Raw genomic sequence first — 26,107 nt, forward strand, 5'->3', positions numbered from 1 at the left:
GGAGCCTGCCGAGGCTTTCAAACAACAGGGACTGGTCCCAAGGAAGCAGAGCTGGCTGCAGACCCCGCTGCTCAGTGGTATCCCAAGGGAACAGGTCCCCTGCCCTGGGTTTCACAGCTGACACGTTGCAGGGTGGCTCTTACCTTTGGCTGGTTGTAGTGCTCCATCGACATAGTGATGACATTGACCCCAATGATGAATGTGATGAAGAGGTCGAGGTAGTGGCTGGTGCAGAGGGTGTGAATGTATTTCCGCGCTGGGGAATAGTCAGCGTAGTAAGGCCTGCGTTGGGCTTCTGCAGAAAAAGAGAAGGAAAGGCAGTGCAATGAGTGCAGCAGGGCAGCCAGTGCGACGTGGCCTGCGAGTCATGTCTCACACACACCTGGCTGGATGCAGGGCACAGCCCGCAGGAGAACTGATTCAAGCAAGCCCTACGAGATGGCCAAGTGATTCTACCTAGCAGCAAGGCCTTCAAGAACCGCAGTGGGGTCATCAGGCTGAGCCAAACCTCTTGTCCCTGCAGAAGGGACCTCCACAGCTTTGACAGCCAGGTCCTTTTTTCTTCCAAGCACTCTCTGTCCTTACTGCTCTGTCTCAGGCTAGAGGACAAGCTCTTCACATGACTTGTCACAAACCAGAAAAGGTGAGAAGCAGGATGGAAATGAGACCCAAAGCCAAGAGAAAGGCTTCAAACCCAGCAAAGCTTCAACTGCAGTTTAGAGGAAAGGCTTATGACAGGTCTCGTCAGTCTGGACTCTGATATGCATGTCTAATCCTGCTGATGTCAGGCATGTTCCATGTAGGAGATGAACACGACCTGAGCTCAGCTTCTGCGACAGAAGGCTTTTGGTGTATTTTAAAGGCCTAAAGGAAACAGCAATGCCTGTGGCACAGTAGGGCACATGCGTGAGGGTTAGTAGCACACAGGAGAGCATCAACAGCAATGGAGCGGGGTGCTTAGCATTTGTCTCTACAACAACTATCAGCACAAGCTCCTCTGGAAATATAACACCAAGGGCATAGTTGCATCTAAAAACACACTCAGACTATGACTTTTATATACATACAAGAACTTGATATCCCTGCCTCTGGTCATGACTCCTTTCTCCTTGAAATGGGGAGATTTCTGCACATGGACCAAGCTCCTGGGGCTGTTCCAAGGAGAGTGTTTGGACACTGTGACCAAGCTGTATTCACTGCGTGCGCCTCTCTTAAATTAGACTGTGACCACAAGATGGCTGTGGGCACTCAGATGGAGTCAAATTCTTTTCAAACTTAAGAAATGTAAATATTCAAAGAGTGTACTTAAGGCCAAAGTCAGCATTACTGTAGATTTTGCAACTGAAAGAGACATGTTAGGTTCATACTAAGTCAGAGCAGGAGTGCTCTTAACAGAAAGGGTTTTTTTTGCAAATGTTGCAGCAACTTGAGCTTTAAGTATATGAGGAGCTAGGAAAAAGGAGTTGCTTCACCTTAAAAATAAGGAGGGAAGTAAGTTCAAAAGTACTCAGTGCCCCCCCGAAATGTGTCTTCCACTCCTCTCATCCTGCTAATATCTTTCAGATGGAGCGACTCTTGAAAAGTGGGCTTTTTTTTTTTGGTAGCGTAACTGATGCCAGATTAGAGTCCAAAACCCTAAAATAAATTGGATAAAGGGAAACTGAATCTGTTACTCTCTTTCAACTACTATTTTTTCTGGTAGTTAAAAGTGGAGTGGAGGTATTTGGAAAACATTTCCTTCTGACCAGGGTCACCTAGACTTATTTTTTCTGCTAATGGGTGTGGAAAAACAAGATGAAAGCAAACACAATTGTTTTTGAATGTTTTTCTGTTGCTTTCATGTGCTTTAGTCCTACCAGTCATTTTGGACTGGCGGGACTGTCTTGGCTACCGAGCTCAGATAATCTTCCGATGTGTCTAAAAACCAGTAATAAAAACACTGCAGTATGATATTTACTTAAGCCTGCACAATGTGCTTTCATGTGTTCTCCAGATTATGACATACTTTTTTTTATTTTTTTTTTTAAATGTCTTCTTGGAAACACAATAAACCAGCTTGTTGGGAGGTCTAAGAATACCCTGAATAGTCAAGCATTATATTAAGGGACTACTTATTAGTGACTAATGGTTGATCAATGGATCTTAGAAGAACATTAGCAGTGATGGGCAGTGCGTGAATACACTGCCTAGCAGCACATAAGGAAAACAGGCTGTAGGTGACTGCAAATGCTTTCTAACCTGTCCAAATGCAGCCATTGATTAATTATTCAGCCTAAGATCAGGCTTTTATTATGTTTTATAAAGTACTTATATACTTTTAAAGCATAATCACAAGAAGACATTTTCCACTGTAAAGCTGCTGAACAGAAAACTTTCCAGGCTGCCTGTCAGCAACACAGCTCTCTTTTTATATGGGCTGGATATAGAAATATAAGAAGGAACCACCTAGCCATAAAGGTGGGCCTGTTTTATTGTGTGAAAGCATCTCAGTGGTCTGTGTCTGTATACTCTGCCAGTGCTCAGAGCTGGCTATGCCTGGTAAACTGGGTGCTCGGGAAAGTTGGGACAGGTTTAACTTGACCTGGGATGCGGGAGCTCTAGGACTGCCTTACTCATTTAGGATACACTACCCCCCTGAAGCCAGGTTAACAGATGAAAAAGAAATTTCCACTGGGGACACACATACAAGGACAGTCTGGGATAAAGTTGACAACGCTTTGAAACACATGCAACAACACTGTCATGCTCAGTGCAGTAACCCATGCAATGTCCATTAGAGGAGATACTGCTCATGCGAGGCCAATGGTAGTGAGCAGGGGTGTGCAGGGAGGACAGGCCAGCTTCTGCTCTCGGCGATGCTGGTGTTGGGTCAGGACAATCCCATGAAGAAGAGGGGTTGCAGCAGGGTGAAAGCAGTGAGAGATCAGCCACACAGCTTCACTGCAGCTCTGACCCACTCTGAGCAGGAGGGAGGCTGTGGTTCATTGCCTCAAGGCCCCCAGCTCTGCTGGATCACTGTTCATCCCTGGTCCCTTTAGGAACAGGAGTTTTACTTCAGTCAACAGCACAGCAAGTGGCTCTGGCCTCCTCTCAGTTCAGACACATATTTTTACCTCTTAGTGAGACTATATTATGTTATTCTCCCCAGTCTGGGTAAAAGCGTTCACTGCACACACCTACTGCTACAGCCTGCTCAACGAGAGACGTGGGGTCTGCAGGAGAACAGTGGACCATGGGGATGTGGGCACAGCAAACAGGGGAGATCTAATGCATCATTAATTACAGTAGCCAAAATGCAACCTGTACCTGGTTTCTCCAGGGAAATGTTTTTTGGGATGAGACTCCAACCAACTAGCAGACTTATATCAAACACAGACAAGTATCCCTTCATCTGCAGCTGATGGTTTGAGTTGGTGGAAATGCAGGAGGGAAAGGAGAAACCATCAAACACATGCAGAAGGAAAACCACAGATCTTTCTCGCCCCCACTTCTACATGTTGGCTAATGTTTGAATCTCATCTCTCTGCAGAGTATTTAAACTTCTTTGTTTGTGATTCTGCTGACATGAAAATTAATGAAGCACTGTCTTCTAGCTTAAAAGCATTTAGGTTGGCATTACAATTGTTAGCTACAGCTCCTCCATTATTCTCCTCTGCATGAAACATTAGAAAGCCCTAATGGGTTTATATGCATGCTTGGCACAGAGAAGCTCTATACCTGCAGCTGCCTGGAAAAATAAGCAAGACGGTTTGATAATTCCCTAGTTGGAAATACTAAACACTCAGATATGCAACGCCCAAAACGTTAGTTACAGCTCGAATGTTTCTGCTGGATACAGAGATAGCTGTGGCATTGAGAGGATGGACTAATTTAAATACAACCGTGTGCTGCCCACAATTGCTCACCCCTGGAGAGAAAGGCTTAGACTCAGTGCTTTGAAAGGCATCTCTGCTGGGTCTTAAAACAAAACTGGCCTCTTCCTTCTACAATGCCCAGATACTCAGCTCTGTGTTGAGAAATGCCTCAGAGAAACATGGCAGTGGCCACGTTCATCTCATACAGAGTGGAAATCAGGAAAAAGCATTTCCTTCTCCAAGTTCTCCGTTTTTGGGGTCTTCCCAGGGACAACTGACTTGCTGATACTCTGAAAGACACCCTCTGCTCCCCAGCTAGGGCCTCCCCCCAGCTATGTCTGGCATTTCCAACTCTTTCTGCGTTGCCTGCACTGCTTTCGGCTCCCAGTGTCACCCAGACCCTGCTTGCAGCCTTGGAAGCCCAGAGCACTGCCTGCGTTTGACCAAACATTGCGCTCTGCCCAGCGAGCCAGGGCTGCTGGCTTCACAGCAGAGACAAACCCGTTGGATTTGGCCCCATATCCTGAATACAGAGGAGACCAAGCCTATCCATGTGGTTTTAATCAAAAACTTTAATGTGGGGAGGCTGGTTTTGGTCTATGTCTTCTGAGAACCTCATTAAAAGGTTAGGAGCTGCAGGATTATTAAATTACACTACACTTATTAACACAGTAGATACAGTGGATGGAGGTAGTGACTGCGTCAGAAAAATATTCTCATATATCTTGAACTTGTACCTTCACGCGAAAAAGTACGCTGTGCAGTTCTGCCTTTGAAACCACAACAAATGCATTTCTATGGTGTGCTAGCCCCTTGCCATCTTTTCTCACGTGAGCAGAGTTAACTGGCAAACCCAGCACCTTCTTTCAGTGCTGGCCCAGGCCTCAGCTGTGTTGATCGCAGCCCAGTCATGACAGCTGGACCCTGTGGCTGACATGCTGGGTCCATGAGCTCTGTTGCCGGAGCCTCGAGTGATGTTTGTCACAGGAGCAGAGAGTCAAGGCACACTGACAAGGGGCACGGGGTTTTACCCTGTCCCAATTCTTTTGTGGAAGTGGCTCTCAGATGGGAGACAAGAAACTTTTTGGAAAGGTCTGAGGTGGTGCCTGACAGCAGAGATGTGGGCTGAGAGGGACCTTCCTGCCAGGCTCCTGAAAGGCCTAAAAAGTACCCCAAAACAGACAACGGATGATTCCCCATCCCTCCTGCACGGGGTCTGATGAAGGAGCTGTGTCCTGCTGCAGGACTGTCCCCTCCACGGAGCGATCCCTCTGCCAGGGTCAGAGCTCTGCACACAGGGTCCAAATACTGGACCCAGCCTCCAGAACACAGGATTTGTACCCAGGGCCTGCTGGGATGGCCCCCACTGATAAACAGAGGTCTAACCCATTTCCAGGCCTGAGCCCAAGCCCCCTGTGGCTTAATGGTGCGTTTCTGTGTGTGTAGGGACCTACAGATGCCCAAAGACCCCAATACACAGAAACACACAAAGAGGAAATCACAGACAGGACACAGGGCACAAAGACAAGATGCCAGGCAGACAGGGCGAGTCCAGATGGATCGGTGTTGCTCAGACAGTACATCTGTTAGCTGTGCTGGATTTTGCTCTTGTTAACAGCCCTAATTCTTCCTCCCTTATGGTGTCTTCAGGCCAAATGCCAGAAATGGCAACTGAAGTAAAAGCAAGGCTCTCTGCTAGGCTTCCTAAGGTAGGCTCCTTGCTACTCCACAGAATTACTGGTCTCCTGTACCCATCCTACCCCATGGCAAGTGGCCTCTTGCCCACTCCTCCATACTAGTAAGACGCACGGTGCTGGGGCACACGGGAAGCTGGCCAGCCTGCCGTCACTGTGCAGCATCCCCCATCTACACGTGCACATAGACACCCCCCCACAGAGACTCTGCCACACATGGCACCAACCACATCTCACATCTTTCTGAGTCTGCCACATTTTTTCACCAAATCTGTCATCTTGTAAATTATGCAAGAGGTGAAAACGTCTCCCATTTAAATTAAAAATAGCCATTAAAATATAAAAAGTAATGTGTATCAGATATTTGATTTCACCTTGTTAACAACTCAAATTTGGATGCCAAGCTGAGCTGTCCATGTGGAACAGAGGTGGGTAGAAGACCTCAGAGCCAGGCAATCTGAGGTAACCACCTGGAAGCCCAGCACATGGCCAAACGTTTAGCCTCACAGTTGTTATATCGGACTTGATCACCTTCCAGAAAGCTGTGTTCCTCCCTGCGTGCTCTCAGTCAAATGTTACAACCCACATCTGTGCAATGCCTGGGTCTGCGGTCTGAAATATCTCCTTGACTCTATCCTTTGAGGTAGCTGGATAAAGGAGGGGCAAACAGTCTCCATCACTTTGACAGGGACTGGCTCTTTTTGGTGTCTAAGCAGTGAGCCACAGACGAGCGTGTAATAAGATTTGCTTACTAATCAGGAACAGCACTGGGATAGCACTGGCTGTGGTTAAGCTAGCCCTCCTCACCTGTGCCCCAGTCTATTTTCTCTAAGGATGCTGAATGTTCTTTGCAAATATGCTTTTGTGTGTGTGGTGTGTGTGCGCACATTGGGATAGAAATAGTGGACAAGCAGGAGGACACTTAGGAGCTTGAAACTGATTTCTTATCGTGCTGGAAATGGTGCCTTCAGGACCTCCACTTCTAATCCTAGCTGCAATCTCAAACTCAAAAACCAAAACGTGAAAAAAGAAATGAAATTGCATTTGAACTCTTCTAAATTTCTGCAGAGATCTGTTTGAAGCTGGCTAGTTTGATCTAGATTTTCTTTTAACCCAGCTACTTAACTGACAGCTAGCTAAAATGAAATGGGCTTGGCCTTCACTGTGGAGACCATGGTGCAGACATTTAGTGCTGAGGTCTGCCATGGCTCTAATAAAGAGGAGCACAAGAGCAGGAGAGGAACTCTGAGGGATACAGCTGCCGGCCTTCTGACTCATATGTGGATGGATGGAGGAAACTGTCTGGGGTTTGTACTAGCAAAGCCTCCGACTGCTACATCTTTAGAGCCAGACAAAAGGCTATTTGATCTAACTGCAGTTTTCCCACCTGTAAACGGATACCTATGGCTTGATGTGGGGGAGACACTAGCCATTTGTCACAACAAGATATTGGGTCTTACGCAGGGCAGCACAAGGCTAGGCAAAGAGCCACAGGACTGCTGCAGCAAGCAGGGCAAGGAGAAGCTCTCAAGCCTTATCCCTGACTAAGCTCATCTCTGATCACAGTGGCCAAGCCATGTTCCCTCATTTACCTCTAAAAATGCTTGCCAGCATCTAAGGCAGGCTATCCTTGTTCATTAAAACTGGCTGGAAAGTCAGCATGGCTGGTTTCCTGGCAGTTTCTCTGGAAATACCCACCAGATGCTATAGGCAGCTTGTTCCTAATGGAGCCTGCCAAGGAGCGGTGGGGATGAGAATTAATACATGAGAACCCCTGGGAAGGTTTGGGTCAAGAAAGCAGCACAAGCTCAGGTGTTTTTCTGCTCTGGTCTGACAGTCTCTACTAAGTCCACTAAGAAGCACATTTTGGCTAAAGTCCTCCTGTTGCACCCTAACAGCCCTGCATCTGCCCAGTATCTCCATGTAGACTGTTTGCAAGGACAAACCCAGTTCCAGCACATTGCTCAGCAATAAAGGGCTCCCCCAGCGTGTGATGGGGCAAGCATCTCTTGTAATGGACATCTTCCAGAGAAGAATTTTCTGGACAGCCCCATCTTGGGGCTCCATTCCTCTCCCCAGGGCTGTCAGTTTGTTCATACCCTCATGCAGCATGTTTGTGGCATGCGGGGCCATGCGCTAGGACTCTAAAAAGCATCACAATTATTGTGTCTAAGAAAAGAATTAATAAATAAAACCACCACCATCATCAGATGCAAGCAGCCCCTTAAGTCAGAGGGCAACCCTTGGGACTGGCCTTCACGCACACAGTAAGCATTGCAGCTGTTTACTCACTGCATCCCTCAGGCACACCGCAAGCTTCCGCTCGGTGCTTGGGACACCTTTGCCTTGCAGAGTGTGATAGAGGACTCTGCTTGGAGGAGGATTTTTCTCCCCAGCCAAGTAAACAGGTAATGCTTCACATCAGGCTTATAGAGGACAATTCCAGGGTGGTGGCTACCCAAGACTTAAGGTGCCGCCGAAGAGGTAATGAAGCAAAACAACCTCTTGAATCCCATGGAAACAAAACCAAAGGAAAATGAAACTCTTGCTTTGGGAGCAGGCAGGGCTCAGAAAGATTTTGGTTTGTAACGCAGTCTACCGACCAGACAGGTATATCTCCTTACTCCTGCGCTTTTTCTCCAAGCGTCTCAGCCGCTTCTCCTCCCGACGTCGGGCCTCCTCTGCCTCCTGGTGCTGTCGGCACTTGTGAAAGTTCTCCACCACCACACCCACAAACATGTTGAGCACGAAGAAGCTGACGATAAGCAGGAAGGAGATGAAGTAGAGAAGCATCCAAGGGTTATGGTTCTGGATGGGCTGGTGACGTGGGGAATTAAAAAACAAGAGAGAAGAGACATAGACAAGACGTGTATAAGTCAAGATGTTGGGCACTCTGTAGCAACAAGACAGCACAGTACCCTTTTGTGGAGAGGAGGAGAGGACTGGGAGGAGTTAAAAGGTTTTTCCCAAAACAGTTTCCTCTCATTCACTTTCTCACCGACTAAAATTTTACTTTTGTTGTAAAACCTGTCCTAGCCTCTGCAAGTTGGCTTACAGGATTTAATTATTTTGGCATTTATTTCATACAGCTTAAGATAAGTCTCGGTGGATGTGCATCATCACACCTGCAAGATCATTTTAGTTAAAGGTAGGGTCCAGATTACTTTTTTTTGAGATGTGGGCTCATGGTTAATGTTTCTCAGTTGTAACAAGATCTTCAGAAGCAGGGGAAAATTAAGTACAAAGTTAAGTACAAAGTTAAGCTACCTTACTGTAGCTCTGATGGGGTACTTAGTCATCTAAGACTCTTGACTTTGCTTTGCAAATGCTACATAACACACAAACTTAACAATGTCTCTTTCACAACATTCCTGGTTGTTTCCCACATTGTGGAAGTTTGCTCTTATTCATCATACCTTTCACGAAGCCACAGTGCTATGGCATGTGCGGCCCTCCTCAAGTAACATCATTCTAATTAAAAATCCCATCAGTGCTTGTTTGTATACTACAGGGCACAGCCACTGTAAAAGCTACTCAGTGGAGAATGGAAGACCTTGGCAGCCCAATGGGCAGGCAAGACCTCAGGACAGTCCTATAGTGCTGCTTCTTCCTGGGACGTGAAAAACAGCAGTCACCCAGGCACGAGACTTCTGAGAGCAACAGGTCTGGACTCTGCAGTACATTTACCTGTTGGTCAATACCCACGGCATCCAAACCATCGTACATGATGTTCACCCAGCCATCTTTGGAGGAAAGGACAAACAAGGACATGAGGGCCTGTAAGAAAACAGACGAACAAACAAACAAACAGAAAAGATTGGCCTTGCATTTTAGTCCCCAGAAAAGAAACTAACAACAGACACTTCTCAGCAAAACCAGCCCACAACTCATAACACATAACTGGCCTGGAGCTGGTGGAGAATTACAACTTGTGGCTTGCTTTTACCTGTTTCCATATCTAGCTTAAAAGTGAGCAAACTACAGTCATTAATGCTCCTTTTCCCTCACATGTAAGCTGACTTTTGCTCAGACACAGCAGGGTTTCTGGTCACCAAAGCATGATTAAAAATCAATATCGCAGGCTGGCCCAATGGTATGGGGTTTTAAAAAGCAGTAATATATCCCTGTTCCTACTGTGGGCTGTCTTGCTTTTCAGCCAATATAAAATACCTTATTTTTTTTCATTTGCAAACATAACAGCTAGACGTCAAGAGACTAAAGTGGCAGCTGAGGTCCACACATGAGGGACGGCATGCTGAAGCAGTGGCTTTAAGACAACACTCCTATAAACAAGGAATTGTATAACCCTAGGAAATCTGGCTGCAAGAGCTCAAGAGGTGACCTGATCCATTTTTACCCAGCTAGGGTTGCTTCTGATAGATGAGTACCTGTGTCATTCTTGAAAACTTCCTGTGGTGGAAGTTCCACATCCTGCTTAAGGAATACATTTTAAGTGCTCATCCATTAAAAAGTGGTACAGAAAATCCCTGCAAATGAGGACTTTACCTGTCCCAGATTGTCAAAATTGTACTTCCGCCGAACCCATTTGTAGCGTGCATTAGTGCAGTCAGTCTTTGTAGTGATGTTTTTTACATCAGGACCATCACAGTAGTAGAACTTGCCTTTAAAAAGCTGTATTTGAGAAGCAAAAAAAAAAAAAGAAAAAAAAAAAAAGAAGTAGTTTTGAAAAGTCTGTCCCAGGATCTATTTTTCTTTCCCCTAGTAGAGTTCTTTGCCAATTTCAAATTCCTTTCCTTTCCTTCCAGCTTAGATACCTATGTTAACAGACGTGGCAGGAAGACACCTCTTGTGGAACATCAGGCCCTGAGACATTGTTGTGTATTGCCTCAGACGGAAGGTGATCTTGGAGGCCAGTCCTGCCTTGTTGGGAAGATGACAACGTCCCTTCCAAGGAAAAGATATTATATATATTGTAGCACGCTATGCTGGGAAGGATCTTGGGAATCTGTCTTTTCCTTCCCCTACTTTCAGGCAGGATTAGCTGGTGCTGTGTTGTTCATCAGGGAGGACTCTCTTCTAATCCCGAGAACCTTCCAATGAGCAGATGCCAACCCCATCCCAGAGCATTTCTTCTAGGCCCTGTCTCTTATTTCCTAACACCTAACTGAAATCTTCCTTTGGAGAGATTTAAACTCATTACTTCCACCTTAACCCCAGATGGCAAAGAAAACAACTTCTCTTTTGCAGCAGTCACTTACAGATGGCCACGGTGGAGGAAATACTCTACCTGGACCCCTAAAATCCCAAAGATAATGAAGAAAGCGCAGCAGATGAGAACAATATTCCCAATAGGCCTCAAGGAGGAGATCAAGGTTTCCACCACCAGTTTCAGACCTGGGGCTCTACTGATGACTCTGGAAAAAAATGGCAAAATGATAAAGCTTTTAATTTTTATGCATGCCTGTTATTGTATGGTTGCTTCTCCTCTGCTTGGGCTGCAGTAGAGCTAACACAACCCTCCTCTACCTGCAGGCAGAATTCAGAGACAATTAGTGACTTATTTGGACAACCAGAACATTCACGGTCACATTAGATGAAAATAAAAAAGTGTAAGACACCCTGTCAGCAGGGTGTTGGGAAACTGCTTACTAGTAACAGTGAGGAGGGAATACTCTCTATGAGCAGAATATCACAGAGGTGCCTGCTGCAGGGCTATTTGTACCTTACTCAAGAGAGCTAATCACCTCTGAGGTCTCTCTGGTCCAAGCAGAGGGGCACACACCAGGCAGGAGCCTGCTTCCTAACACAACATGTGTAAACAACTTCATGGTGATACTACAGAGTGTGTCTTGTCTTCTTTCTACAGGCATAAGTGCTCACCTGCCCTGCTGGCCTGGGCCCCATCATAACTTTTCAAAGTAATTTCAATTTGTTCCCTAATTAGTTCCTGAACTGACTCTTAACTAACAGGAACATGTGATCAACAGCTCCACAGCCAAAGGGTCACCCATTAAAGAGCAGCTTGCTTGCCTGCTGCGAGGCCATGAGAGGCCAGGCATGCTCTGAGCACAGCCTGAAGCATGTTTTGGGTATTACGGAGAACAAGTGTTTTGCTTTCCTGTATGAGTGCCTGGAGAATGGCTCTCCCATGGGTGTCTAAAAAATGTGTTTGCACACATAAATGTAACTAGCCGAAGCAAGCTTTCCTGGGAAGGTGGGTGTTTTGACTGAAGAACATAAAAGTTTTTTTTTCAGGAGGGCCTGCAAAGGGGAGAGGGTATGAGTCCTTGCAGGTGGCATCAGCTTGCACAGTTAATGATGCTTTCATGCCTGTCAGACAGAAAAGAGGAGAGTGGTGCACTGCAGGGACAAAGCATTTCAAATAGGGTCTTGTTTGGCAGCAAATGATGTGGCAGTCTGAACTGCACCTACAAAGTGTTAGGAATGGTCCCTGGAGTAATCCCAGAAGAGGCTGTGATAAGTGGAGCTGTCGTGAGAGGTGATGAATTCCTCTCTATTAATAGGATCTGGCCTAGTTATTCTCCAAGACCAATTTCCTTTTTTTCCTTTTACATTTACTTACGAACTGCCTGTGCCCTGATTCCTGTTCCTAGCTATGTGTGCTAAGTGCCCCAAGAGCCAGGCCAAGGCTTGTCCCGGGTGACCCAGAGTGGCTCCTGGTGAGGCAGCACTGCAAGGAGACCCTGAAGCCACCAGCAGAACAGAGCGTGGGAGCAAGAGAAGCGACAGAAACACTTGCAAAGTTACCTGTCACTAAGGAAATACACAGCAGCAAATAGCTGTTGCTCTTGTGGTCATGGGCCTAAACATGATTGCCTCTTCTTATTACTCTCACAAGCAAGCAGCTTTTAATCAGAAAGCCTACAGGTCTCTAGAGGTGCCTATGTTATTTCCCCTGAAATGTCACGAAAAAAGGCTTGTGTTTCTTGCCAAGCAGGATGGAAATAGAATAGGAGCTGCAAGTTGGTAAAAATCCCCCAAGCATTAACACCCTCTGTTATTGCATAATTGTGAAAAAAATACTAATTCTCTTTATTCCTTTTCTGAAATACTGAAAGCATCTCACCTTCCTCTGCCTAGCTAAATTGTTCTGCGGTAATGTTAGATATGCAGGCACGGGAGAGCAGGTATAGATGCTGGAGCTTATCAAATTCATGTCAGCACCTGTTCAGTCACAAATTCTCTCCCAGCCAACACGACCTCTTTGCTTGGGAATGACTGTGAGGTTGTGCAGTTTAACAAGGAGCCAGACTGATTTGTAAAACAGTGATAAAAATGCAGTGTGGAGGAGGCATTCACTGCACTAACTGCCTGAGTATGACAACACCTCTCACTCCAAACTCCATCCGCTCTTTTCCATGCTGGAGAAGATGAATTATATTACAACTCATTTCACTGTTTTCAAACAGTTTCACTAGTTAAGAGCTCCCCAAAGATGCTTCTACCCATACTGTGTTTCAGCTTTTTGTGTTACTAAGCAAGACCTTGACAGATCATGTGCATGTTTTCAAACTCTTTGATCTATCAACACAAACAGCCACCCTGTCGGTGAACATACCGGAGAGGTCTCAAGGTCCGCAGAAGTCTCAAAACACGAAGGACACCCAGGATCTTGGCTCCGCCTGCTGACGCCATGGAGACAATAATGTCAATGATAGATACGAAGACCAAGACTCCATCCAGGACATTCCAGCTGCTCTGCAGATAGGTGTTCTCCCCAGAGAAAAAGCCAAGAGCTACCACCTACAGCCAGGAGAAGAGAGACATTTAAATCTTCACCCAGATCATAACTTTGCCATGTTTTGTTTTTTGCTAGGCCTTACTATGGGCTGTGGGATGAAGATGTAATTACCTTAACCATCATTTCAGCCACAAAGATTGCAGTGAAGATATAATTAGAAACACTTAGGAATATCCTTTCCTGTAAAATGCAAAACAACAAAAAGAGGCAAGTTACTTAAAGATGCTAGAAAACAAACATCTTTCATCTTGCAGGGTCTTTCCCTGACAAGACTAAGATCTGGATGCTGGATCAAGGAAGAAAACGACTCAGGTACTCACGGTGCTGTGTGGGTCTATGTCTGGTCGCTCCAGTGCTATAGTGATGCAGTTGAGAAATATGAAGACCAGCACCACATGATCAAACATTTTGTGGGCAATGACCTTCTGGCACATCACTCGGAACCTGAAGAAACGGTGGGGAGAAAAATGTCCTTCAGATGTTTAAATCAGCAAGAGACTCCCACCTGAATGTCCCATCCCTGAAAACCTTCAGCAGCTGTGCCACCAGCAGCAGTCCAGGTGGTGAGCTAGTGTCTCCACAAGCTTCAGCTGTTATTATCAGTGCAGTAAACAAGATGTAATAACAGCTATTATTAATGCTGGTTAAACTACACTTCATAGGCAGGCATGGAGTGAAACATGCAACAAATCTGCCCACATGCAATGAAAGAGTTACCTAAAAATCAGGAATTGGATTTCTAAAACTCTCAGTGCTTCTGCATCAGAGAGGGATTTTTCTCAAGGGAAGTCTAGCTAGAAATGCAGTATTCCATTACCACAAAAACCTGGTGGACTGGCATTTCACTGGGATTTCTTACCGATTCTGCGGGGAAAACAAGTAGAGGGACCAGTCTTCGTGAGTCTTGCACCACTGCGGTTTGTAGGGCTCCAGGACTTTTCGAATCCGGTAGCAGTAACTCTGGATAGAAAAGAAGAAACACCTTTTCTTCCTCTTTTATTTTCCTGCCTCTTCCACTTTCACAGTCCTTTTGTGAAAGGGGGCAGTACATGGCATTTCATAGCACCTGTAGGCAGTCGTGACTTTTGGGACAGAGCCGTGGCCAGCACTGTCACTTTTATCCAACAAAACAATGAGGAAAGGGGTGGGAGAAAGGGGCTGCACATGGTGAGATATGAACATGACAAGGCAAGACCTCTAGGCAGGTACCATTTTGAGATCCAAAGTTGTGCCAAAACCAAAAAGGCCTCAAACAACCAAAACGTTAAATAGAAAACATTCCTTCTAGACTTTCAAGCCTTCAAGATGCCAAACAGCTCTTGTGAGCAAAGACATTAGCTAGTTGTGCCTACAGCTCATTTTTGCAGGCATCCTGGGCAAGTGGGACAATCTCAATCAGTCCAAAACCCTAGGCAAACGCATACACATCCCCCTGCAGTTTTACCTTCTAAGAGACCACTGCAATGTAACAGCCCAACCCATTAGCCAAAAAAGAAAAACCTTTTAGGAAGTGGAGGCCCATCCCTTGGATCTGGATTCATGTTTTCTACATCAGCCATTAGGCAGTAACACCTTTCCAAGCTGATTTTTAATCAGCCTGCTTGGAGTGGAAAAGCCACTTAACGCATGAACACCCGATTTCCCCGTCAACTCACATCCTCCATGTCATCCTCATAGTCCCCAGAATCCTCCTTGTGCCCGTCGACATGCAGGAAGAACTCGTTTGGGACATGAACCATCTTGCCGTTGCAGTCTTGGTACTCAGCAGGCAGAACGGCCATGGGGCTGACACTGAGCGAGTGGCGCATGGTGGGCAACTGGAGCAGCTCAGGCAGGTCCAGGGTGCTGCGGTAGTCCAGGGACTCTGCCCGGCGGTGCAGGGAGGGCCTACTGATTGTGCTGGACTTGGCATCATCAGAGTCATCGTCTGTGCTGCCTTTCCCCTCCCCAGAGAGCAAGGACTCTCTTTCTCCTGACTGGTTCTTCTTCTTGAGGCTTGGGGCTCTGCCCAGGCTATTCCAGCTTGAGCGTCGGCTTCCCCAGTTGCTGCTGGTGCCCCAGTTGGTGCAAGGGGAACTGCGGAGGCTGGACTGAGAGCAGAAAAAGACATTTAAGAGTTTGTTTGCAGGAGGAAGCCAAAGGATATGGCATTTTACCCAGACTGGAAGACCCCTCACGTTGCAAGTTCTCTCTTCCCCTTCCAGCTTTCCTCACTGCTCCAATTTCATCATGCCAATGGCTGGAGATGGGAGCCAAGCACCCAGCTAAGCCCACACTGAAGGTACTCGTTGAACCACACCTGCAGCACAGCCACCCATCCCCTGTTCTGCATTGCCTTCCTACTGTCCCGGCAACATTAATTGTGCATAAAAACCGAACCCAAGCACTATTGCTGAAATGGCATTTTCTTTCCTTATGTTCAAGTGTTTTCAGCACACAACTTCCCTGGCTTCCAAAGGGGCTCTGGCAACTGAGTCACCCAAGTGTCTGTTAGAAATTGTGCCCCTATTTGCACTACTTTCTCTTCAATTTGCTGCATAAGGAGGTGAATGAATGTTTCTCTTACAGCAAATTTCTGGCACTGATCAGTCTGTCAGTGCACTGTGGCTGGTAGGTGGTTGCCAGGATGAGAGCGCTTCAGGTCAGAGCAGAAAAGCTAGAAGGAAAGCTCTTTTTCCCTCCATGGCTTCCTCCCAGCACAAAACGAGGCAACCTTTTCCTTCCTCCTCCCTCTCGGTGTTGGCCAGCTCTTCTCTGACTGCTTCATCTTCCCTTGGCTAGTGGCACTGATGTGGTCTCAGAGAAAGGATTCAAATGATGAACAACCCTCTCCAGCAACTCACAATCCCATGAAACCCCCAGGCAAACAACAGTCATCTCTATTTTCTTTTCAAAAGAACTACCTTGACTAAGCAGCTTACCAAAGGGGATAGTGCCTCTGTCTCTGTGTGAAGTGCCTTCACAGTCCGCCGCCTTGATTTGAACATGATATTGCACTTACAGAGCAGAGGAACGGGAGAGATAAGCAGCAGCAGAAATCCACTTTGTCTATTAACTCTGCTCCCTCTGTTTTCATAGAGCCACCCTCCCGCTCCCCTGTAGCAGGCAAAATGCAATCACTGCCAAAGCAGTCAGCTCCAGCCAGAACTCTGCTCCGTGAGCTGTGCCTGGTGGCAACTGGTCAGCTTATACCTTGTTTCCTGTTTCCCCTCTGATGGGGCTGCTGTACTGTAACTGGAGCTCAGCTGCTGTGTTGGTAAGGTCAAATGCTTAATTTCCCTTGATACAAGGTGGGTTCAAGGTCACTGTGGGGGGAAGCAGATCTCACCCTCACTGGAACACCTGATAGCTTCTCCAAGAGACCACAAAATGGCCAGTGTGGTTGGCAGAAGTTGCCTGCTCCTCCTCAGAGGGGTTTGCTGGAATAACTGCAAGAATTTACGACTTGTCTCAGGTTGTGTCTCTCCAGCAAGGTGGCATGGACTTCCAATCAGATAATGGGCAGAAAAACACTGAATCCCAGTACATCCCCGTCTCACCTCTTCATATAGTCACTGTCCTTGACTGTTACATTGTCACTGTTCTGCCCCAGCATAGCACACGATTCATTTCTCCCTCTTATCTCTGTTCTCTTCCTGCCTTTCCACATACTTCTCACCTCTATCAACCTCCTTTTTGTTTTCCAGCAATGTCTGCGTGCACACACCCACACACTTGCTTGCAGGCACTTGAGGGAGAGTTGCTAGCAATAGGAACCTACCAAGGACTTCTGATCATAGCTCAAGGGATCTAGCGAAGCATTACTCCCTCTCCTTGAGTCCACAAAAGTGTGCACTGAGTCCATGTGTGGGGAACACTTCGGTGTGGGCATCGGTGTGGCAGCAGTGCGCATGATTATAGGAGGTGGCATGCTTCCCCTGCCCTCCAGGTGTCCATTTGGGGTGACAGCAAGCGAGTACATCTTCATCTCTGGAGAGAAGGGGAGAGAGAATACAAGGTGAACGCTCAGCTACAGCTACAGAAATCACTCTTCAAAATGGTCATTGCCCTTTGGGTCTTCCAGGAAGTCTGCCAAATGGAGATGAAATGTTGTAGGCAATAAGATCTCTCCCACCATGTTGAAAGGCAAATGTCACAACCTTTTAAGAGACCTTCAGCCCTGCCTGGACTTGGAACTCATTGCTCTCCAAAGGAAGCTTCTTTCTCACTGTTTCTTGGGATTTAGAGAGTGAAAGTTTTGGGGGACTGGGAGGGTTTTCAGGAAAAAAAAGGCTAAATTCACCCTAGGGAGTTAATCTCTTCTCCTTGTCTCGCACAGAGATTTTTTTATGCAGTTCTGATGTGCTCAAAGTTCCTTCATGGGGAAGGCGCTACGAAAACGTTAGTCATTGTCTTTAGTCACCTGTCAGGGGACAGGAAATGGAACTTGCTTTTACACATTTTAGAAGAGTAAACCTCTTGTAACAGAGAAATCTAATGGCACATCCCTGTGGTAATTGCAGAAAGCATCTATTTCAGCTATATGGCAAGTACAGACCGGAAAAAAACTATTCACACTGAAGACAAACCAGACATAACACATCCAGCCCTATGGAGTGCTGTAATATGAAAAACCAAAAGCCTAATTTCAAACACAAAACTAAAGTTGAACTAACTTCTGTTGTATTTGGCTTATTGGGTTCTGGTTTAATAACTGCAGAATTAGTCTTAAGGAGGGGAAAGTATGGGAGCATCTGTGACCAGCAGGAAAGAAGTACAAATCTGTAGTGAGAAATCCAAGCGAGTGCATTACCCCTGCTATTTTTCTTCCACTGGCTGCTTCTGTAATGCAGCGTGCTTCTATTGTATCATCTGTTTAGATGCTGGCTTGTGCACAAGTACCTGATCTGCACCACAGGAGTCCATGGGAACACTGGCATTCACTCTGAGGGGTGGAAGATCCAGCTCGAAATTTGATAATCTGCAATACACATTCCTCTTGCCATGTATCTGTTTACAGACCAATGGCACTGTAATAGAATTGTTTATGTCCTTATGCTGTTTAGTTGCCGGTTGGCACCTATGAGGCTTATGGAGACACACAATTAATCATGGACTTTGATGGCAAGTTTAGCCTTGTTTTCTGTTCGTGTATAACCCGAGAAGCGGTGACAATATTTCTTTCCCCTAGAACTCTTCTATTTGAAGCTGCTCAGCAAATAGCTGGTGCAAGGCTGCTGTATAGTTGGTGCCATGTGTTAGTTGGTGCTGTGCATTCCTTGCCAACTATTTGCATTGGACATTCATTTGATCGCTCGGTGTCCGGAATTTGTTGCTTCATCTGCAGACTGAGCAGCCCATCACCTTGCTGTGACACAGCTCTCTCTCAGCTTCCCCAACAAATTATTTCTGCCCTTTCCTCAGCTGAATTCCATCTGCTCACCACAATCAATACCATTTCCTTAGCTGAAGCAAATCCTGGCTTAGAAGCATTTAAAGTAACCCTAACAAGAGCACAAGCTGATAATCAAAGTACAGAGGAGCTAAACCTGCTCCTGTTCGCCATCATGCTAGTCACGCTGTTAAAATGTGTGATCCCCTCTTGTTCCCTGTCTGGTTGCAGACTCTACAGAGTGAAGGCTGTCACCTACTATTCCATGTTTACTGTACACTAGTACAATGTGGCCTTACCTCAAATCAATTGCCAGACCCTCCTGTAACACAAATGAGCAGCAACATTTCCATCAATCAGACCTCACATAAATGCATTTGTGTGAGAAACCAAAAAGAACAGATGAGAACATGATTGATGTGAAAAGCTGCTGAGAAGTAGTGTGAGAATACTGCTGTCAGCAAACCATTCTGTGGTAATGATACATAAGAAATGATGAGACATATCTAAATATTCTGGTATAGTTTAAATTAGAAAAACATCTGTTTAAAGGAAATATCAGTGCTCATTTAGCTTTCCCAACACTTTTTGCATAGCTGCTCTGTTAAGATACCTATCAGATTAGTTGCCAAATAAAACTGATTCTTCCACTTTCCCCCATAAGTTTCTACAAAAAGATGACTGCAGAAGCAGAGTTGTAGCTCTCAAGTGTCCCGGGAAAACTTAGAGACAAAATCCTACCTGTTGCTCGGAGGTCTTTTAGCTTCTCAAAATCATCATCGAAGTTGGCTGATGTCTTGTCCTCATCTGTGTCTGACCTATTGGCATCACCCTGCAGAGAGGAGAAGGATCATTAACAGACCCAATTAATCTAAACTTTAGCACAAAGGCCATTTGTATTACTTAGCAGCTCAGAGAGACCTCAGCTCCCCACGGTTAGTTTAAGTGTGGCCCCAAGAACTAGGAGGGCAGAATGCTGAATTCCCTTTGACACTGTCCTGGGGAATGAGCCCAGGTAAGTCCTTGTTTTGATTCATTTTCGTACTTGGACAGAAAAGATATTGTGATTGCGACTACTGTTCCTGCAATGCCATCATGATGTTTCCTACACTGCACCCAGCCTCACTGAACAGCGTATCCCAGGGGAGAACATGAAAGTGCAGCTGTAATCAGAGGAGTGGCTAAGAAAAATTGGTATTGTGAGGTTCCATATTTGCACTCTCCATGATACCAGCTGAAAGCACTTAGGTTTTAATGTCAAAGGATTTCGAAGGGTTTTTCTTCTTTATTTGACAGCACTGTAAATTTGACTTAGATCTGAAAACCCAGTTCTGATTTGCTTTCTTCATGCTGGCTGGTAATCGAGATTGTATTGGGAAATCTCTTGGCAATATTGAAGCTGAGGCAGAAGGAATGTGGCTAGCTTGCCTGGCAGCACAGCATCATCTCAGGACAGAGAAGAGCCAACCACCCTCAGACTGGCTTTCCTCCTGGAAGTTCAGTTATTTTTCCCTTTCATATGTATCTGCCTCTGCTACCAAAAATGATCAGCCTAAATAATGTACAAGCCTGGGACAGAAGACCTCTCTCTCCTCTGCTGGGTGAGGTCTGCAGAGAGGAGAAATTCTAGCAGGCTGCTGCCAGCATGACTGGTTTGATCCATCAAGTGCAAAAAAGCTGTGCAAATTGATAGCAAATGGTTGGATTAAAGCAGCTGATCCCAGAAAAAGGAGCACAGTTCCTTAACTGATGCCTGAACAATCACCATGGTTTCTAGAGACGTGGTGGTGAAGTGGCAGTGAACTTAATTTCATCTGTGATGTATCGCTAACTGGTGCAGCCAAAGAGACAGGATGACTGAAAGGCTTAAGCTCCTTTATTCATCTTCTCTGTTTTGGAGCAGAAGCACTAGTGCAGAGTAGATGAAAGATCTGCATAATTTAGGAAGGTTTGTCTGCTTTTCCAGAGCAGCTCTCAGGTAGATTTCAAAATGACATGGGAACAATGTAAGGACAAATATGCAATTGCACTCCTGTTTGAAGTCTTGTTTGTTGTCCTAAGCACAAATGTACTAAAAATGGTTTTGTGGCCATTTAAGCTTATTCTCTTCTAGGGATACTCCTGCCAAACTTGCTCCACAGGCAGATCAGAACCTGAGATCAAGCAGAGACTTTGTACTGCGATACACAGTGCGACTTTTAGAGTTCTTGCTGAATCACCACTGATAGCTCAGGGCTTAGAGCAGCTCTGATGTGCACCCTCTTAGCTGCACAAGTCTCCCAGGAGTCACTCTCCATTGAAGTAAAAGAAACAACTGAGCAAAGGGAGAAGTGCAGTCTCATCTATAACTGCTAAGAGCATCACTCTGTAAGAAGGCAAAGTCTAAAAGGCCAAAGCAAGAATTTCTGCCATATTCCCAACATTCCAACAGAACCAGAGATGACAAAAGAAACCCCAGCTCCACTGATACTTCTTCCTGGGAGTTGTCCAAGGAGATTGTAAACGTCTTTGGTTTGCAACCAGAACTAAGTTACACATTTATAAGTGCAAGACCTGAACTGAGCCCTGGTAGCTAAAATACAGCCCTCAAAAGGGTTTTCTGTAGCACAGCTAATAGCTCACTATGAGACAACTGACAAGCCCATAGGCTTAATATCAGGGTTTCTAATAAATGGGAGTGCAGAGCACAACATGCCCTGCAAATGTCATGCCTGTGGTTGCTAGCCTTTTCTGAGGCAGCACTGAGTGAATAATACAAGTTCTGAAAACTACTCCTCGCACACATTTAAATCATGGTCCATAACAGCTCCAAAAGGAGCCATTAAGCCTGAGCCAGAGAGCGACAGCCACTTGGCAAGGTCTGTAATCACGCCCTTGGAGAGTATTGCATGAGGCTGCCCATTTCTGGCTTCACATTAGCAGGTGATTCAACCTTCCAGAGGGCAGGTAAGGAATGGGATCTACACCGCACAAAGATACTTGCAAGCTGCCAGGTTGCTGAGTGGACAAAGCTTTGTTCTGCTTTAAAGCAATCAGGAACAAACTGCTGTACAAGGGCTCTCTGCGCCTAAATGCAAGACTGCTTGAGCATGAGCAAGTTCCAGTCAGTCAGGTCACGCATGTCGGTTATCAACCGTTTGGGTCTTGCTGGCATGAGCCAGATTTGCTGATTGGTGGCATCTGAGGATATCTTGACACGTCTGGTCACTGAACACTCTGAGCTGCCATATGGTCAACAGTTGCTTCTGCATTCAGTTCAGGAAAATCTATTACTTTAGCACAGACTTTAGTCTGTTATGGCCTGTGTTGTTTTCTAGCAGAATTGAGGTCCAGCATAACCACCCTGAATACAGCTACAGCTCTCCTAGAGGAGATGCCCTTCTGGGTTGGAAGACAGTAGCTACTGCAGAGCCTGTAGAAATACCAGCAATTCCTTTGCTTTGGTCTTAGATTAGTGGCTAAAATGTCCACCTCCATCTGCAACAGGTTGCACTGGAACAGGAATATGGCAAAGGTGTTATCCAGAGCAAAGCCAGGATATGGTGAGACTACTGACACTGAGAAAACTACACAAATTTGGAAATAAACAGTGTCAGCATGAACGCCAGTCACTGACACATGGAGTGCAGGCTTGTTCTTGAAGAAAACCTTCTTGCTCTTATTGGTCAGCTATGCTGGATCTTCAGGGCATGGACCACATTGTTGAAGACATTAAAATGCTTACTAATGCAGTGCAGAGCTGTTAATTTTGAAAACGATGAGCTGGACTACTGTCTTTTCTGTGTGTGCAGGTGGCACTCACCACCCCCAGCATCCATGAAATAGCCCTGAGCGACATAGCTCAGGGTTGTTTTTTTCCAGACTGGGGTTTGGCTCCTGTTGTTTCAATTAATTTGCCTCTGCTAGTGCTGTGAGGAAGCTGGGAGGGATGTTTTAATAATGAATCTATGCAGGCATCCTTGAAAGACATAAATGTGGCTGTGCTGGCTTAAGCGAAAGGAATTTTTAGTCCATGAATATTTCAGTTATATTCCATGGTCAGTGAAGGTTTGTCTAAGTGTGATCTAAACACAGCAACTGAGAGCATGATACCATTTCTGGGGAAAAAATGAAAAGTGAAAAAAAAAAATCCTGTAAAAATTATTTCTTTCTCCTCTTTCCCTTGGGAGGTAAGGCAGTGAAAACTAAAGCCATTTTCTCATTTTCTTTCCGAGTCTGTGTGCCTCTGAAGCCAATCTAGCACTAAGAAAACTTTCCCTTCTTGATGGTTGCAGAAATAAAGTAATAATTAAAATATCCCAAAGCACAATGTAAGCCCTTTCAGTGCCACTATTCTTAGCTTTAACCGGGACTGGATGATTTTCAGTAAGTCTCAAAATCATTTCCATTTGCACTAGGAATTTGAAAAAAGTAATTTTTTTTCCTGGATAATATATATGTGTGCATACATAATTTTATTTATAAACAAAACAGATCATCCTCACTTGAAATACCCCCCAAATGGACTTGCTGTGATCTGAATGGAAGACGGAGAAGAGTGGGATAGGGCAGGGGATGGCTCGTTTCATTCTCTCAGAATGCTGAAAGTAGATCTGGAGTCGACTTGCTAGTGGGGAGGAAAACTTAGGAGACTGCAGGGGCTCCCCACTCACACTAGTGTGGCCTGCTGCTCTGGATCATGTGGCACAGGATTGCCTGCACAGCTGCTAAGGTTCCTGCCTAGTTCAGATCAGGACATGGCATATCACTTCTGACTGAGAAAAAAAATAATTTCTCTAATCCTTTCCATGTGAGTCCAGATGAGATGCCTGCAGTTTATCTAAATTCCCTGCTCATTGACCTGATACAGACATTATTTTCAGGTGTAGGTAAAAATCTCTTTACCATTTGTATGTCATACTTCATCCTATGTATCTCAAAATATAATGTTTGTAACCTTGCAACACAGCTTTTGAACAGCTGTGCTACTAGCCTCAAATAACATGTAAGGGACAGAGTCACAAGGAAAGGCCTGGACTGAGAGCCAGTTCACATCCTGCCTGATCCCCATGACTAGCGCTGGCTAGATACATTGAAGGCCTGAGGCACACCATAAAGAAACACAAAACACAGGGAGATTTGGTGAGCTGAATTAATCCTAAATTATTTCCTCTAGGTCACACAGAAGACGCTGTTGCAGATCAGCCGAAGTGTTGGTCTCCCAAGTCCCATGGGCCTTATTTGCAAAAATAGTTTCATGAGAGCTTCATGTGCCCAACCTAGCTAATCTACACTCCGTAGGTTTAAATTTAGGGCTGCTTGCATGGCTAGATGTTTGCATTGACATGGGTTCATCTCTGCACTCTTGCCTACACATGCTTCTCAGTTTTCTCCTTCCCTCTGCTCAGACCTCTTACCTCTGCCTGGAAGCCTTCTACCAAAATGGCAACAAGAAGGTTGAAGAGCACGTAATTGCCGAAGGTCATCAGGGCCACAAAGTAGAGCGCTGCCCATGAGGATGTGGATGCCATCCCATTGTACAGGACCACGTTCCAGTCCTCTTGAGTGAGGATCTGCAGAGAAGTGAAAGGGAAGACTCTCTAATTACTCCACCCCTCTCACACTCAGCAGCTGCTTTCAAATACCGACTCATCCATTTCTTCCTCTCTTTTTGACCTTTTCTCAGCATAATCATTAGCAGGTTTCATGAGACGAGACAGCAAAACAGCCAAACCTCTCCTTTCGGCAGGAAGATCTAGCACACCACTGCCCATAGAACTGACTAGTTCAGGTCCTAGATATGGTGACAGGAAGGATGTACTGGTACGAGTCCCATTATTTGGTGGCAGTCTTGCCTCCTTTAATAACCATCAGAAGATAACAGACCTGAGGCCAGAGCTGTTGTCTCCTTTCGGGATGCTCTTTATAAGGCATCTGGAGCTGAAGGAGAGGGTAAGGGACATGATGTTTGATGAGATAAATGACACTGGGTGGCTCAGGAAACTCAGGGAAGCAAAGTGGTTTCCATTAGGTAAAAGCACTGACAAGCTGGGCAAAAAAAATACACATCTTTGCAAAGCCTTGCTCCAAGGGACCTTCCTCAGGGATTCCATTCTCCTAGCTTTCCTGGAGCTCAAAACTCCTGGGGCCTAAGAAAAATGGATGACAGATTCATGTTCCACATTAATTCATGCTCACAATGAAAACAGCCTCTAACCTTCCTAAAAATGAGGTAGCTTTGGGGATAGGAATGCAGGCAGCTGCACTGAGTCATGCCACTCGTTAACCTTCACGGGATGTAGGACTGAGCTCTAGTGCTCTATGCCAACTGTTTCCCAAGGGACTGTTAGAATAAATGCAGAAACCTGTATTTATGTTGGTAAAAGAAAAATGTGAGCCTGTAAGACTAATGTCGATTTGTCCTTGCTCCTTTGTAAGATGGAAAACTTTGTAAGAAGTTACATTCTTCACAATGAAGACACTGGACTGGTTTCTACCTTGAATGATACTGTGGTGAATAGCTACTCCACATTTAGAAACTTAGCTTAACATTGTTTACATTGTGCTCCACTTGCTGTACTTGGGTTCTAAAGACCGAGCTTTTAAAGATAAAAGACTAATCTTTATATTTAGAATGTCCTGGGAATAGCAACTTATTGCTCCATTGTGGAATATGCCTGTAATGTCAAGCACATAACAGATCTTGTCTGCAGAGGAAACACAACTTTTTATATAAAGACTTTCCCAGTACCTCCAGTGCTGATTTGTGACAAGATTTGTCACTCTCAGTTAATTAAAAATGTTTGCAAAGTGTGTTTTTGGGGCAGCAGAGGCAAGTAAGGAGACAGAGATCTACAGAACAGGAGCAGAATGGACAGCAGTCTGTAGGTCTTGGTCTTACTGACTATATTAAAGAAAAATAAGGGTGGATTTCCAGGCCTTCTTAGACTTTACTTTTACCAACAACAGACATGCACAGTGATGATTTTGAGTAGACTACTTCTCTATCAGGGCTTATAGAGACCAGCTAACTCAGAAACACAATCAATTTGCCCTAACAACTCTACAGTGCTATTCCAGTCCAAATTTGACATCTACTGGAATAGTTTTGTTTTTTTAAAAACTGAAATAACTTGCCCAGGCGGTCTGCATTACAACTTCCCAGAGGATCCAGAACTTACCTGAAATACGGTCACAATGGCCCAAAGTAAGGAATCAAAATTCTTTCTATCTGGAACTGTGTCTCCTGTATCAGTTTTCAGGCTGAACTTGCATCCAAAAAGATGCATGCCGAGAATGCTAGTGTGGGAAAAAAAGGAGATGGAAGAAACACATTGTTGTGTCAAATATGGTTGCAGGGAGGATTGCAATAGTTTTTGAGACCCTTTTCCATTCCCAGTGTTTTGTGTGTCAGTGGTATTGCCCAGAAGGGCTCTGCTCCACCACTGACATGATAGCTGATCAAACCCTGTCATTTGGTTCTTCT

General features: G+C 45.4%; 1 protein-coding gene across 1 annotated transcript in view; it reads right to left on the minus strand.

The window, feature by feature from the left end:
• CACNA1H (calcium voltage-gated channel subunit alpha1 H) overlaps window positions 1-26,107 on the minus strand; it is a 254,598-nt gene that overhangs the window by 28,497 nt on the left and 199,994 nt on the right. The window contains exons 13-26 of the mRNA XM_056337895.1: window positions 25,803-25,920; window positions 24,039-24,194; window positions 19,384-19,474; window positions 17,032-17,240; window positions 14,927-15,361; window positions 14,131-14,231; window positions 13,592-13,715; window positions 13,383-13,451; window positions 13,089-13,273; window positions 10,797-10,923; window positions 10,055-10,180; window positions 9,236-9,325; window positions 8,173-8,365; window positions 144-295 (exon numbers count right to left, since the gene is read on the minus strand). Coding sequence (XP_056193870.1) covers window positions 144-295; window positions 8,173-8,365; window positions 9,236-9,325; window positions 10,055-10,180; window positions 10,797-10,923; window positions 13,089-13,273; window positions 13,383-13,451; window positions 13,592-13,715; window positions 14,131-14,231; window positions 14,927-15,361; window positions 17,032-17,240; window positions 19,384-19,474; window positions 24,039-24,194; window positions 25,803-25,920 — 2,176 coding nt within the window. The remainder of the gene's footprint in view (window positions 1-143; window positions 296-8,172; window positions 8,366-9,235; window positions 9,326-10,054; window positions 10,181-10,796; window positions 10,924-13,088; window positions 13,274-13,382; window positions 13,452-13,591; window positions 13,716-14,130; window positions 14,232-14,926; window positions 15,362-17,031; window positions 17,241-19,383; window positions 19,475-24,038; window positions 24,195-25,802; window positions 25,921-26,107) is intronic.

Source organism: Falco biarmicus, chromosome 4, assembly GCF_023638135.1.
Source record: "Falco biarmicus isolate bFalBia1 chromosome 4, bFalBia1.pri, whole genome shotgun sequence".
In the NCBI taxonomy this organism is placed as follows: domain Eukaryota; kingdom Metazoa; phylum Chordata; class Aves; order Falconiformes; family Falconidae; genus Falco; species Falco biarmicus.